Source organism: Eubalaena glacialis, chromosome 17 (genome assembly GCF_028564815.1).
Source record: "Eubalaena glacialis isolate mEubGla1 chromosome 17, mEubGla1.1.hap2.+ XY, whole genome shotgun sequence".
Classification (NCBI taxonomy): Eukaryota; Metazoa; Chordata; class Mammalia; order Artiodactyla; family Balaenidae; genus Eubalaena; species Eubalaena glacialis.
Window position 1 is genome coordinate 43,331,921 of NC_083732.1, and position 16,761 is coordinate 43,348,681.

Below are 16,761 nucleotides of genomic sequence, written 5' to 3' on the forward strand. Positions count from 1 at the left end.
GGCTGTAGGGTGTGGAACCAGAGTCATTGGCATAGAGATTTCACTGAGTCATGGAAATGGTTAAGATTGCCAAGGGAAAAAAAAATAAAGTGAAAAGAGAATGTGCCAGGCTCAGGGGAGAACTATTTCATGGTTGGGCAAAGAAAGATGAACCAGCAAAGAAAACATGGAGTTGTGTTGACTAGAGGAGAATTTCCAGCAATCACTGAGGGCATACTGGAAGTTGGTGAAGATGAATTTATTGTGATTCTTGCCTGCCCTAAGGTATAACTGCAAACAGCACTTATTTGCTTGTGTGCAGAGACAGGGAAAGCTGATGGCATGGATGACCCAGGCTTAGGTTTTGCTAGACGTAGAGAGTCAAAAGGCAGAATGCCTGAATATTACATGTGTAATATAACTTATCATACATTTTTTTAATATAGGAAAGGATTTTACAATTTTAAATAATTCTGAGAAACACATATTGTGTATACATATTTGCTCCCATTTCAAATATTTTTTTGGATGAATTCCTATCAGTAGAATTAACAAAGAGTAAGAACAATTTTCAGACTTTTTAATGACATTGCAAATTTTCTTTTTTTGCAAAAAACAGATTGCCCCAATATTGTTTGTATTGGGGCAGTGTGTGTTTGACTTTTTATTCTTTGCATTTTGACAGGCAAAATGAATGTATTACCCAAATTCTTGGTTTTTGTTACTCTCTTTCAGTTACTGTGTCTTGAGTAATTTTCTTTGGTTAATTTTCTTTGGTTTCTTTCATTCTCATGCATGTGAGAATGTCTTTCCATTGCCTTTGCACATTAATGAAAACTTGTCTGGTTATCAAATCCTTGCGTCAAAATGTTTCCCCTCTCAAACTGCTAAACATATGATTTCATTTTATTCTGAGTGTTAATAGTATGGACAAATCTGAGACCAAAGTGTTCCAAGAAGAGGGAAGTGCAAAGGTCCCAAGGCAAAAAACGCTTGGAAAGAAAGCCAATGTTGTCAGAGGGGAGAGAGAAATAAAGAGAGAGGGAGGGAGAGGGGGAGGGAGGAGGGGGAAGGGGAGGGGGAAAGGAAGAGGGAGAGGCAGAATGGTAGGATATAAGGTCAAAGAGATGGTACAGGGTCCAATCATAACAGAGTCCTGTAGGCCAGCTTGAGGGCTTTGCATTTCATTTTGAATGAGAAATGAGATCGTTTTGAGCAAGGTAGTGCTGGATGGTTTTGAGCTAGGTACTGTTGTGATCTGATTTACATTGTAAGATCACACTGTTGGAGGTGGAAAATACAGGGCAGAGTGGAAGCAGAGGCCTCTTCAGTTACTGGTTCTCAGGTGGTTCAAGGATAGAAGTGGGGTCTTAAGCAGGTATGGATGGGGATTGTGAGGCAATAACAAATAAGTCCTCCCAGATCAATTTTCCTTTTTACAATGATGTTTAAATCAAGAGGCTGAAGAGGATGCTGGAGCTACTGTTCCATCAGCTTTAAGGCCCAGGATATTGAAGGCAGGGAGAAGCATGAGCTTAAGGGCCTTCAGCTGCTTCTCCCTGGCCACCAGAATGAGGAAGGGCTGTGTGTGTGTGTGTGTGTGTGTGTGTGTGTGTGTGTGTGTGTGTGTGTGTGTGTGTATGTTTAGATCCTGGGGGTTCAGTTATCTCCTTCCCTCCAGACCTCTCTTGGCCACTTCTCTTCAACTCCCTCAGGGGGTCTTCTCTTGGGTCAACTATCCAGCAGATACTGAAGGATTCTCATTTTAGGTCACTTTCTGCCTATTTTCCCTCCCACTCATGCACAGTGTGTGAGACAGGGGTTCCCACAACAGAATTTTTGGCTTCCTTATGTTCAAATGATATCATCAACTGAATCACTCCACAATTCTGATTAGATATCAAGTTTATCATACATTTTCTTGAATTTCTCATTGGTCACAGATCTTATTCATGTCCTTTTTTTAGAATTGCTAATTATATATTTTTGGATGACATAGTCCCAACACTTAAAACCTTACCCTCCTCACAAGTCAACTGTTAGCATATTTATAAATTCCAATTCTTGCTAAAGGGTAACCCTGTGAGCTTTGAGATGGTCTGAAGGGTCCGTGGTTATTTGCCATCACCTATTTATCAGTTCTGTTTTTGAGCTCATGTGAAATCTCAGCCTCCCTTCTCCTTGTTAACATTAACAAATTTCTTCCTAAATTAGCCCCCTTCTGATCTCCCTCATTACTTAAGGATGGCCTGAAGCAATAGAAGGGCTTGCTGAACTTATACATTGTTCCTGAGGCCTGGGGCTTTGCAGGAACACTTATAACAATTGACCAAGTCCGGAGAAGAAGGCCTTTGCAAATCTTGAGTGCCCAGGGAGAGTTGTGTGTGGTTGATTATTTATTGCGCCTCAGCTAGGTACTAGGTACTGAATTTAGAGCTTGCATTAAATAGTCACTTAAGATATAGCTCTTAAAGAGACCAAACCTGATAGATGAAGACAAACTTTTCAACAATGATTGCCTCATAGTATTTACAGGTGGTATGATTAATTAGGCCTAAGGAGATACGGAAACATTTGATAGAAGTTGCAGAAGCTTACAGGGGTGATATTGTAGTCATGAAGAGATGATCCAGGAGTGGACTGAGTAATGGGCACAGCATGAGTAATAATTGTAAGTTAAGACACAGGCCTCTTATGTGACCCCTAATTACTACAGGATGGCTGGTGTATAAGGGTGAAAATAGAGCTTACTAGGATATATGGTTGGAAAAACAGGCCAAGGAGAACCAAGTATGATATACTAGGGCTTTTGAATTTATCCTATGGACAAAAGAGTGCCTTGAAAAGTTTTAAGCAAGGTTGTATTATGACCAGCTTCTCATTTTAAAAGACCACTTTGGCAACAAAAGTTTGCACTGAGACCAATATAAGTACTATTGCAATAATTCCTGTAAGATGAGGGCCTCAATCAAGCCAGAGGGATTAGTGGCTGAGTCAGGGAATAGGAGAAGAGATTGCCCAGAGGTGGCAAGGAGGTGGGTGGATAGGGGGATGGAAAGAAAGGATAAATTCTAGAAGTTTTAAGAAGGTAGAATTGACAGGACATGGCAGGAGATTTGATGTGGGGAAAGGAACAAGGAAAACTGGGGGAAATTAGAGTTCGACTTTTGAATGTTAGAATTTATGGTGATTGTGGGACTCTTATCTGGAGATGTCCAGTAGACAGCCAAATATTTGAGAACATTACTCAAGAAGTTGTTTTGTAAAGGTGGTCAATACAAACAACTTAGGCTCAAAGTTCCTTGATTCCTTGATTTTAATGAGCTTTTCAGGTCTTCAGTTCAGCAAACCACCATCACATTCATGTCTAGATCGCAACATCATCTTCAGCTGCTCTAAATATGAAGAATTAAAGTCCAGTATGGCAGTTTGACCCCTGGTTCCTCCTATGTTCCAGCTCTCTTATTGCTTTATAGCCATATCTTTCCTTTTAGATCACAGACTTCATGTCCCTCTACATCTTCTTTTACTCTTAGTCCATTGAAACTTTGTACTATTTCTTTTTTTATCTGGTCTAAACCATAAAGGACCCAGTCCAATTCAGTTACTTTTTAGTACGTATGAGCTCATGCCCTTGCTTTCTGACATGTACTTCTGCAGATTCTTAATGTTGTATCTAGACTGCTGGGTGTTAAAGGAGAGCACACAATCTATGGACAGGGATTGCCACAAATGTGTGGTCCCTCAGCACCCCTATATAATATTTTTGCTTGTCCCATGCCAGGTTCCTTTTCCAAAACCTATTCGATACTTTCACCACCTTCTTCATGCCTCCTTCCACATCGACACCTTGCTTCACAACTCAATTCGCAGATGGTCGTATTCTCTATTTCAAAGACAAAATTGAAGGGATCATGTCTGATTCCTTCACATCCAATTCCACACCTTCAAACTTATTCATGCCTGCATCTTTTCTTCTGGCCACGGAGGAAAGGATAATTCAAAGATGTTAATTTTCAAAAGTCTTTCTGTGTTCTTCACCTGATTGTTACTCTTTCAATTATTCCTTTCTCCTCTAAATTAATTTCTCTATGTTGGTACTTACCTTCTACATGATCAAGTCTTCACGTTAAAAAAAATAAAAACCCTCATTTGAACCTTCATTTCTCTCCAGCTGCAAATCCCCTTTCCAGATAAATGGTCAGTGAATGTTTATGACCTTATACCTCTAAACCAGGGTTTTCCCAACTTCAACACTCTTTTGGGCCTGATAATTCTTTGCTGCGGGAGCTATCCTGTGCATTGTAGGATGTTTAGCAGCATCCCTGGTATTTACTAAAGAGATGCCAGTAATACTGCCCCCTCCCCCAGTTGTAACAATGAAAAATATCTGTAGACCCCTGAGAGGGAGGGAGAGACAAAATTGTTCCAGTTGAGATTAAACTCATAACACTGGTAGTTTGAGTAGGCCTGTGCAAAGAAACTCTGAAAAGCTGTAACAACATTTTATTAGCAGAAGAGATTATGCTACTGGAGTGATGACGCTAGCAAAGAATATTGTTCTGTTAAGAAGCTAGGCTGGCAGGAAACCTAGTAGTGCATATAGAGAGAGGGTATTAAAAAATGTTGCTCTGGGGAATATTCAGAGTGGACTTTGAGAGATTGTGTGACTTCAGGTTATTGAAACTTACCTGCTGCAAAACACATGCTAATGAATTTCTTTATTAATTTCTTTTCATTAAGATAATTTCTTTCTGATATATTATGTGTAGTAAGTTAGCAAGCTGGGTAACTCACTACCATGTTTGATGGAAGAATAGTGATAGGATTTGAAGGAAGAGAAACATGACCCCTAAAGAAAAATGTATGCCCTTTGAACTGTGGTCAACTTTGAAATGAGGTTCACACGTGTTAATGCTTTTGCAGGTACCAAGTTAGTCATGTTTGTATCAGATTTTTATAAAAGGAATATGAGTTAAGGTATAAATTATAGAATGTTATTCTTTAGGGCCAGAAGGAAAAAATGATGCTTCCATTAAGCACAAGAAGTGCTCTTTTCATTTCAGCACACCCAGAACTGACTTGTGGCTACCATTAGGTTCAACTCTCTAGGTTGCTCCTTGTTGGTGGATAACATAGGAAACTGAATTAAGAAAGTCAGAATGTCTGTAGGTGATTCCAATGTGGCCTTAAACTCTGTATTTTATTTTAAAATCTTGTCTATGTTGTAGAAATTTCGTGAGACATTTAGACCTAATGACATGATGCCCTGGAAAGATGTTTTAAATCAATTATTTTTAATTTGTTGAGTGCTGTGTTTCAAACCATGGGCTGAAATCAAGGAAATCTCTCTAATTCTTCCATAACTGTGAGATGCAGTGGTGTAATGGCGCTACCTCATCCTGGCTCACAAGAACCAGTTTTCAACATCTCTTCCCAACTCTGTGTTCAGTGACTGGAATCAGCTATGATAGGAGTATTTACACCATAGAATCAAAGCATGCCACAAATCAGGACATTTTTTTTTTCTTTTCAGAGAACTGTTTTATCTGCACACCACTGAAGATAGGTCTTATTGTCCCCATTTCACAGCTGAAACTATCTCAGAAAAGTAACTCCCTAAATGAGTTTAACTTTGAAAACCACATGAGTTCAAAGTCATGTGAACTCAAGGGAGTCAAAGCATATTTTTTTTTTTTCTGTTGGCACAGTTTTTTTTGTTTTTTTTTTAATCCTGTTCTTTTTTTTTTGGCATATAGTTGCTTTACAACGTTGTGTTAGTTTCTGCTGTACAACGAAGTGAATCAGCTATATGTATACATATATCCCCTCCCTTTTGGACCTCCCTCCCACTCCCCTTGCCCAATCCCACCCATCTAGGTCATCACAGAGCACCGAGCTGAGCTCCCCGTGCTATACAGTAGGTTCCCACTAGCTATCTATTTTACACATGGTAGTGTATATATGTCAATCCTAATCTCCCAATTCGTTCCACCCTCTCCTTCCCTCCCCCATATCCACATGTCCGTTCTCTACATCTGCATCTCTATTCCTACCCTGCAGATAGGTTCATCTGTACCATTTTTCTAGATTCCACATACATGCATTAATATACAATATTTGTTTTTCTCTTTCTGACTTACTTCACTCCGTATGACAGTCTCTAGGTCCATCCACATCTCTACAAATGACCCAATTTCATCCTTTTTATGGCTCAGTAATATTCCATTGTATATATGTACCACACCTTCTTTATCCATTCATCTGTCTATGGACATTTAGGTTGTTTCCATGTCCTGGCTATTGTAAATAGTGCTGCAATGAACATTGGGATATGTATGTCTTTTTGAATTATGGTTTTCTCAGCAATCCCACTGCTGGGCATATACCCTGAGAAAACCATAATTCAAAAAGATATAATATTAATATAAGAGAATTCCTTTTTTTCTACTCAAGGGGTAGAATCCAGCTGAATTTAGGTTTTCTTCATAGAAGATTCAATATTCTTGTGAATTGTATATTTTTCTTTTTTATTTTCATTGTACACAACAGAGAAATCAACTGTACTTCAATATAATGAGAATTTTTTGATGTTCCTCTGTTTCCCTTACCTTCCTCACTGATCATAAATGAATGGATCATAAGACAATATTTGAGACCTAGATTTTGGTGTATATTAGAGTGTTATTTTTCATCATACTTGGTTCCTAACAAACGTATTATTTGCAAACTGTTCCCAGCATTTGATTAATTAACCTCTCTTCTATTACTAACAATTCTCTGATCCTGAACAACTTTTCTCAGCTGTCTAGTATGGGGGATGTCACCAATGACCTCTAAGGTCATTGCCATCCATGCCAACATAAAGATTCTTATGTTTCTAATAACTAGAGTATGCCCTGCTGTTAAAATACTAATGTGGAATATGTCATAAATAAAGTAATTTTAGTCTAATTTTATTGAAGATGTAGGCTCAGAAATGAAGTTTATTTTGCTGTGTAGTGAAGTTTTTATTTTGTTTTGAAAGTTTCAAGATCTGAAGCTGAGGGAGTTCTACTGTGAGGGAAACCCACTGTTCCTGAAGCAGCCGGTTAATGCTGTAAAACACGAGGACATCTGGAGTCTACAGGTGAAGCCTTATAGCATTCACACAGGTCTTCAAACTAAAGCCATGATTTAAGTTTGAAAGAGTTTTCTTCTAAAGCATTCTTGCCAAGCCAGCGAACGATTCATACAACCATAATCCACTGGCATTGTGGACCCTAGTCATAATCTTTTTGACTTGCTTGCAGAATCCAATGTAATCCTATCTGATTTTCAGAGTGACCAAATTCAGAGACATTTAAACATTTTATTGGATGAAAACATTTTGTTGAAAACAAAGGAATTTGTTTTCACTTTAACCTCCAAGTATTTTCTCAGTATTATCTAAGGATATATTTGATTAGTTCTTACTGGGGTCTTTTGTCTCTTCCATCTTCTTTTCACTTGTCCCCATTCCTAGTGGATAAATGAATATGATCCAGAAACTGTGCTCCCTTTAGTCAAAAAAGTTTATGATATTAAAGGAAGGAAGAGGGAAATACATTACAAGACTCTCTTTGTGTGTATTTTGGTGATAGATGAGTTAAAGATTTCAGATCTTTCCACATTTGAGTATGAGTCTCCATCATGAATTTGGACTCCTCAGGTCCTTTTAGGCCTATAGCTGAACATGCAGAATTGTCTTAAAACTTTCAAGAATTGCATAGGATTCAAGTTTCCTGGTTACAGGAAACAACCAACCTTGTTTGACAGTTTAGTTTAAAAAAATAACATTTTCCCCTTATTGCACAAGTAATATATGTTTAATACAGAAAAGTAGAAAATACAGATGAGCGAGGAAGAAAATATTAGTTATAATGCCATACTTATTAAAAAATTTATTATAAAAGTAACACAAACTTATGAAATTAGAAAAAAGGCAATAGAAATTGATTAAAAAATATCAGAAATCCAATATGCAGAGTTACAATCACTGTTCCCTCTGACATTTATTCTGCTAGAACTTTCCATAAATCCAGAAGTTTCTGTTATCAAAGATGATTTCAAACTCCACATACTATTTAGAGACTTGCTTTTTTTATTCAAAATATTGTGAATATCTTTCCAATCAATAAGAAATATGTCTATGACATCTTTTTTGATGAATGCATAATAATATTCTGGTATATGAGTACACCATAATATTTTAAACTACTTTCTTACTGTTGGCTGTTTAGATTATTAATAATTTTATAACTTTTTGGCCTTTATAAACAAGACTACAATCACTGTCCTTTTCTTATGTCTATATTATCCCAGTGAGTGAAATTGCTGGGCCAAAGAACTTTCATCTTTTAAAGTCTGATTAGCTCTTTTCAAATTCTTTTCCAGAGAATCGATCTATATTTCCACAAACAGTATTATTTCCCACTCTCAAGTCAAAAAAAAACTTACTTGACGTTTAATTGCAAATGATTTTTAAAAAACTGAAGTATTTAATTTGTTTAATTCCTTATAACCTAATTATCTCCTTGAATCAAGTATTTCAGAATAGTAGTAGTAAAATAATAACAACAAAAATAATAATAATAGACAACTAACACTTATTATGCTTACCATGGGCAAGGCATTGTTCTAAGCACGTAACAGAAATGAACTAATTTAGTCCTCCATTAATCCTTGAAAGGTAGGTACTGTTATTGTCCCCTTTTATAGATAAACTGAGACTCGGAGAGGTTAAATAACTTGTCCAAGTTCACAGAGTTAGTAAGTTTTGGAATGCTGATGCCATTCTAAGCAGTTTTGCTCCAGACTCCATGCTGCAGTATTGCCTCAGAAAGGGGCTGCCAGAAACTGAGGGAAAGGGAAACAGGGGTAGTCTCTGGTTGGAAGAGGTTCTGGTTTGTGGAGGGGAATGGATGAGTGGTTAATCCAATGTGGCAGGTGTCTTACAGGGAGCACTTGAGAGCAAGAATGTTACCTTGTGCCTGGGACCCGGGAGCAGGGTGAGAGAGCAATATTTCTTCCTTCTCATTTCAAAACTAAGGACCCAGGAACACAACAGTTTTGGGTTTTTGTTTTGTTTATTTAGTAGAAGTAATGATTTTTGCTTACAATATATAAATGACTTGGGTATTTTTGAAAGTATCTCTAAGAATTTTTCTTAGGTGATAAATTTATTATACATTTTATATTTGTACTTAAAGTAAAAGTCATTTCTACTGGATATTTGGTTAACATTACTGATTAAACTACTTGGGCTGTCAAAAAACTATAGGGATTGTTTCAGGCTCTGCATTGGTTAAGATTTTTTAAAGACTTTTCCTCACCTCAGAGATTTGTGAACTAAAATTTAACATTGATAACTACATTATAACAAAATATTAGCTAGAATATACTGCATCAGCAGATGCCAGACTGAGTTTTACCTGTGTTATGTAATTTAATTCTCTGAACTCTACGTGATAGTATTGGGGAAAAAAATCCCTATTTTACAGGTGAGGTATCCAAGATCAGAGAAGTTAAGGACTTGTCCAAATAGGGTCACACTGATAGGTCACAGAGCCAGGATTTGCACCTATTTATCTATCTGACTCTGACTCAGTATCTTTGCTCTTCATGCTACATTTTAGTGCCTATCATACAGTAACAATTGATCATACAATAGTTCCAAGGTTCAATATTCCTTCTAAGGATTCACATTTGTTTTTACATTTTATAATTTTTTATATTTATATAAATATAATTTGTATATGGATAATTTTATCATTCAAATGAAATCATCATATATAAGGAAAAATAAAAGAAACACCTGAAACTAATTTTAATCTATGATGGTTTAAACGTAGAAATAATCTCTGACCTACATATAGTTAGCTAACAAATATTCTAACAGAATAGCATATAAACTATTTAAAGGGAACAATTTATTTGTCATAGAAGATTTCTTGACTTTTAAATAACGCCGAGATTAGGCCATCATTAATTTGTGTATTCTCAAAAACTGCATTGCATGTATCTTTACGAGTTTTCCTGAAATTTACTATTGGTCATACCAAAAGTATCTTATTTTATATACACTTGTATTTTCAAGTAATAACTTTATATTTCAATGATATATGTTATTCTTCCACAGCAACACATTGGCAGCAAGTAGGAGAAGGATATAAATAATGGGTAATGTAAGAGTTGTCAAGAGACATACTGAGTGCGACAAACATGTTTGGTTCCAGAAATCATAAACGGAAAAAGTGAACTGTATGAATTGTGACCTATTTATTCATCCCATGTACTTCAGCAAATTCTACCACCTGCTATTTTGGGGTGTGAATTCTTGTCTATTAGTTTTCTGCGGCTTTATAATGAGACTAGCTGTTGAATTCTGGTGGCTAAAACTTACCTCTAAAATCAGTGTTTCACTCAGAATCACAATCTATGCTTTGTGTAAGTAGTAAGAAGAGTGATAATAAACATCTAATTTAGGAGTCCTGTAATATTAGTGTGAAACGGTAATTCTTTCAGAAAGGATGACCTCATTATGTAACCATCCCCGAGAATAAGCTGAAGTGTGTAGGAGGGTATGCTGTTGAAGGATCAGGCAGTTAGGAACCAATGCTCAGGGCTGTTTTTGTATAATGGCACCTTTCCCAGATGTTTGTTAAGTGGAATGGATAGAGAAATAAGGAACAGGGAGACAGGAATTTATAGGATTTTGTTATTATTTAAAAGATTTTAATTGGGATAGATGAGTGAAAGATTATGTATGTATGTATTGTGTTGGCCAAAAAGTTCCTTTGGTTTTCAAGTAAAAATAAAAGACACATTTTTCATTTTCACCAAGAACTTTATTGAACAATGTATTCACCGTTTTGTTCCACTACTTTCTGCCATTTTTTAGGCAACTTCATAATTCCATCTTCCCAAAACTTTTTATCTTTTTGAGCAAAGAACTGTTCCAGGTGCCTTTTACAGTCTTCCAGGGAATTGAAATTTTTTCCATTAAGACTATTTTGTAAAGACTGAAATAAATGGAAATCCGAAGGTGCAATGTCTGGTGAATATAGCGGATGAATCAGAACTTCCCAGCCAAGCTGTGACAGTTTTTTCCTGGTCATCAAAGAAACATGCGGTCTTGCGTTATCCTGATGGAAGATTATGCGTTTTCTGTTGACTAATTCCAGACCTTTTCATTGAGTGCTGCTTTCATTTGGTCTAATTGGGAGAAGTACTTGTTGGTATTAATACTTTGGTTTTCTTGACGCTCCCTTCCAATCCCACCATATACAAAACATCACCTTCTTTGGATGAAGACTGGCTTTTGGTGTGGTTGGTGGTGGTTCATTTCACTTGCCCCGTTATCTCTTCCATTCCACATTATTGTACAGTAACCATTTTTCATCGCCTGTCACAATTTGTTTTAAAAATGGAATGTTTTTGTTACGTTTAAGTAGAGAATAACATGCGGAAATATGGTCAAGAAGGTTTTTTTCACTTAGCTTATGTGGAACCCAAACATCAAAGCGATTAACATCACCAAGCTGGTGCAAATGATTTTCAAAGCTTGATTTGGATATTTTGAGTATGTCGGCTATCTCCCATGTGGTTTAACATTGATTGTTCTCAATTAATGTCTCGATTTGATCGCTATCAACTTCAGTTGGTCTACCTGACCTTGGAACATCGTCCAGCGAGAAATCTCCAGCACGAAACTTCGCAAACCACTTTTGACATGTTCGATCAATCACAGCACCTTCACCATACACTGCACAAATCTTTTTTTGCATTTCAGTTGCATTTTTAACTTTCTTGAAATAATAAAACATTATATGCTGAAAATGTTGCTTTTTTCCTTCCATCTTCAGTATTAAAATGGCTACACAAAACCCCACCAATTTTGGTAAGTTTTATTTTAAATGCACGCTGATATGACAGCTGTCACAATACAATCTAACAAAACTGTTTTGAATGAAGTTAAAGAAAACTAAGCACTACTAGAGCCATCTTACAGAAAAAACCAAATGAGCTGTTTGGCCAACCCAATATGTATGTATGTATGTATGTATGTATGTATGTGTGTATGTATGTATGTTTGTATTTCCAAAGATTCCTATCAGAACCTGATGTGGACTACCTTAATACCACTGGGAAATCTTTCACTTTGGCCAGGAAAAAAGTCTTATACACTATTAAAATTCATGCAGTGTTTTTGTAACATTTACACAGAACTTCATGCTATTGGCACAAACAATGAGGGGCATTTAATGGAGTAAATCAAATGTTTATTTTGTTTGCTTGGTCAGTGAAGATATAGTTATTTATTATATATATATATTTTTTTACTTTAAGCTGATGATGTTGATGGTCATCGTGACCATCCTCACCACCCCTTTTATTATTTAATATTATAATATTATTATTATCTAAAGTGAAGTATCTGGAAATATTTATGTGGATAGGTTTAATACATACCGAATTCAGAGATTTGGGTAATAGAAATCAGTACTCTTTACCAGTCTGTCTCAATTCAGGTACTCAATGCAGTAGATAACTTAGTCCAGTGCTTCTCAAATTTTAACATACATACAAAATACCCGGGGAACCTTGTTAAACTGCAGATTCTTGTTCAGTAGGTCTGAGTGCAACTAAGTCTGAATTTCTAATAAGCTTCTAGGTGATGCAGATTCTACTGATCCATGATCTACAGTTTAAGTAGTAAGGGTTTAGAGCTTAGTAAATATGACAGACTCAGTTTTTGGGTCCAGTCTGAATATTTGTACTGTCCTTGCCTATTGTAATGAGAGGTACAAAATTTGAACCTAAACTTTATCTAATAATGTAAATTTATTGTAACTTGAATTCCTGTATGTCAGAGACATAGAGATATTACAGTGGAAGTAACTTCCTTTTCATATAATGTTGAACACTAAACTTACAATGCCAGTCATTGACAATATAATTCATTATATATACTATAGAAAACTAATTTAACAGAAACTGTGAGGAATAAGCCAAAAATATAAATTAGTGAAATGAGAATCAATGTAACATAAACCAGTTATTTTGAGAATAATCTGAGGAACCATATTCTTTTTTAATCTAGGAAATTACATCAAGATTTATAATGAATCAGCTAGCAGAAAAGAATCCTTTCCTAATGCAAGCCATAGAATGGTACCCACAGGTCAGGAACATAATCTCTCAGGGAAGAAAATGTGCAATATGTGGAAAATCCTTTTTAACCATATGGCTGGAATGTGTTGAGTTTTTTCCTCCATCAAAGGTAAATGGTGTTTTTTGTGTGAATATGAGCATAAGACCTCCTCTTATTCTTTGTCCTTGTCTAAGTCGACCAGTACTAACTTCATTTGTATCTAAGAATTGACCTCTATGATGATATAATGGGGTTTTTCCCGGCTTTATTGAGATATAATTGACAGATAATATTGTGTAAGTTTAAGGTGTACAATGTGTTGATTTGATACATTTATGAATGCAAAATGATTACCACCATAGAATCAGCTACTATCTCCATCCTGTCATATAATTATCATTTCTTTTTTGTGATGAGGACATTTAAGATCTAGTTTCTTAACAATGTTCAAATATGTGATACAGTATTATCAGCCATAATCACCATTCTGTACATTAGATCCTTTAACTTGTTATCTTATAACTGGAAGTTTGTACAGTTTGACCAGTATCTCCATTTCCCCCAGCCCCCAACCCCTGGTAACTACCACTTTACTATTTCTCTAAGTTTGTCTTTTTTAGATTCCACATATGTGTTATTGTGCAGTGTTTATCTTTCTCTGTCTGATTTATTTCACTTAGTATAATTCCCTCAGTGTCCATCCAAGTTGTCATAAATGGCAGGATTTCCTTATTTTCCTTGGCTGAATAATATTCAATTGTATTTTATTTATATATATATATATATATATATATATATATATATATATATATATATATATATATATATATATACACACACCACATATTCTTTATCCATTCATCATCTGTTAACAGACACTTAGGTTTTTTCTATATCTTGGCTATTGTGAGTAATACTGCAGTGAACATGAGAGTGAAGATATGTCTACTAAATCCCGATTTCAGTTTCTTTGGATATATAATAAGAAGTGGGATTGCTGGATCATATGATAGTTCTATTTTTAATTTTTTGTGGGACCTGCATACTGTTTTCCATAGTAGCTGTACAAATTTGCATTTCCACCAACAGTGCACTAGGGTTCCCTTTTCTCCATCCTCGTCAACACTTGTTATCTCCTGTCTTTTTGATGATAGCCATTCTAGCTGGCGTGAAGTGATACCTCATCATGGTTTGGATTTGCGTTTCCCTGATGATTAGTGATATTGCATACCTTTTCACATACCTGTTGTCCATTTGTATGTCTTCTTTGGAGAAATGTCTATTCAGTTCCTCTGCCTATTTTTAAATTGGGTTGTTAGATTTTTTGCTATTGAGTTGTGCGAGTTCTTATTATATTTTGATATTAACCCCTTATTAAGTATATAATTTGCAAATACTTTCTCCCATTCCATTGGTTACCTTTTAATTTTGTTGAGTTTCTTTTGCTGTGCAGAAACTTTGTAGTTTGGCTTAATCCTGCTTACTTATGTTTGCTTCTTTTGCTCGTACTTTTGCTGTCATATCCAGGAAATCACTGCTGAGACCAATGTCAAGGAATTATTTCCCCTATGTTTTCATCTAGGACTTTTATGGTTTCAGTCCTTAAATTTGAGCCTATAATTCATTTCAAATTCTTTTTGGTGAATGGTGTAAGATAAGGCTCTGATTTCATTCTTCTGCATGTAGTTATCCAATTTTCCCAACCCATTTATTGAAGAGAGTATCCTTTCTTCATTGCGTATTCTTGGCTCCCTTGTAAAATATTAGTTGACCTTATATGCAGAGGTTTATTTCTGGACTCTCAATTCTGTTTCATGGGTCTATGTGTCTATTTTTATGCCAGTACTGTACTGTTTTGATTACTGTAGCTTTGTAGCATAGTTTGAAGTCAGGAAGTATGATATGTCCAGCTTTGTTCTTCTTTCTCAGGATTGCTTTGGCTATTTGGGGTCTTTTGTGGCTCCATATAAATTTTAGGATTATATTTTCTATTTTTGAAAATACCATTGGAAATTTTGAAAAATGTTATTGGAATTTTGATATGGATTGCATTGAATCTATAGACAGCTTTTGATAATATGGACATTTTGACAATATTAATTCTTCTGATCCATGAACATGGGATATCTTTCCATTTGTTTGTGTCTTCTCCAATTTCTTTCTCCAAAGTCTTGTAGTTTTCCACGTACAGATTTTTTTACTCCTCAAATTTATTCCAAGAACTTCATTGTTTTTGATGCTATTGTGAATGGGATTGTTTTCATTTATTTTTCATATATTTTGTTGTTAGTGTATGGAAATGCAACTACTTTCTGTATGTTGATTTTGTATCCTGCAAATTTACTGAATTTGTTGATTAGTTCTAACAGTTTTTTGGAGGAGTCTTTAGGATTTTCTATATATAAGATCATATCATCTGCAAACAAAGATAGTTTTACTTCTTTCTTTTCTGTTTGGATGCCTTTTATTTTATTTTTTAGCCTGACTGTTCTGGTTAGGATTTCAAGTAGTATGTTGAATAGGAGTGGTTAGAATGGGCACCCATTATATAGAGAGAGCTTAACAGAGTGCCTGGTACATATTTTATTTCTAAGAATGACTGATGAATCACAAGAACTGGATTTTTTTTAAAATTTTTTAAATTTTTTCTTTTATTTTTCTTTTATTTATTTATTTTTGGCTGTGTTGGGTCTTCATTGCTGCACATGGGCTTTTACTAGTTGTGGCGAGTGGGGGCTAGTCTTCATTGCAGTGCACAGGCTTCTCATTGTGGTGGTTTCTCTTGCTGCAGAGCGTGGGCTCTAGGCACGGAGGCTTCAGTAGTTGTGACGTGTGGGCTCAGTAGTTGTGGCTCATGGGCTCTAGAGCGCAGGCTCAGTAGTTGTGGTGCATGGGCTTAGTTGCACCGTGACATGTTGGATCTTCCCAGACCAGGGATCAAACCCATGTCCCCTGCATTGGCAGGCAGATTCTTATCCACTGCACTACCAGGGAAGCCCAAGAACTGGATTTTAATACCAGATCCTGTGTTCTATTAGTTTATTAATATGTTACATCAAATGTATTGTAGAGAAAAATCTGGCAGAGCTGTTGCCAATGAGGGATAACGTCAAGGTGAAATAATGGTTGAGGAGAAATTTAAAAGTCAAACCAGCTGGACATTAAACACCAAGAGAAAAGAGAGACCATTAGTGGAAAAATGAAAATTGAAGTGTATGTTCGTTCTCAAGATGGGAATACATCTGTAATCTTGATTGCTTATGTAACCTATCTGTGAATTATTCACATCACCATCTGGAATAGATTGTTATATTCCAATCTATATTCTGGAGTAGATTATTACACTAATGAGTATAACACATGTCATATTATTTGGCAAAAGTTTCCAAAACACTCTACTTTTCACTGGCTATGACATGAACACCTTCAACAACTTGCCATGTTCATTTTTTCCCAATGAATATCTTTCTTGGGAAAGATGTTCTTTCTCTGATAGATTCCCAGTCAAAATCATCTGATGAGCTGCTAGTCTCATTTCAAGTAGAGTAATTGCAATGTTATAATAGCTCTGGTCCTCCAGGAACTTACATATTCCTAGGAGAAGTGAT

At 35.8% G+C, this 16,761-nt stretch overlaps 1 protein-coding gene across 2 annotated transcripts in view; it reads left to right on the forward strand.

Moving 5' to 3' along the window:
- The window catches only part of LRRC69 (leucine rich repeat containing 69), a 98,186-nt gene that overhangs the window by 66,171 nt on the left and 15,254 nt on the right, over positions 1 to 16,761 (forward strand). For both annotated transcript variants that reach the window (XM_061172104.1, XM_061172105.1), the window contains 2 exons: positions 7,007 to 7,108; positions 13,103 to 13,282. In XM_061172104.1, the coding sequence (XP_061028087.1) occupies positions 7,007 to 7,108; positions 13,103 to 13,282 (282 nt within the window). The remainder of the gene's footprint in view (positions 1 to 7,006; positions 7,109 to 13,102; positions 13,283 to 16,761) is intronic.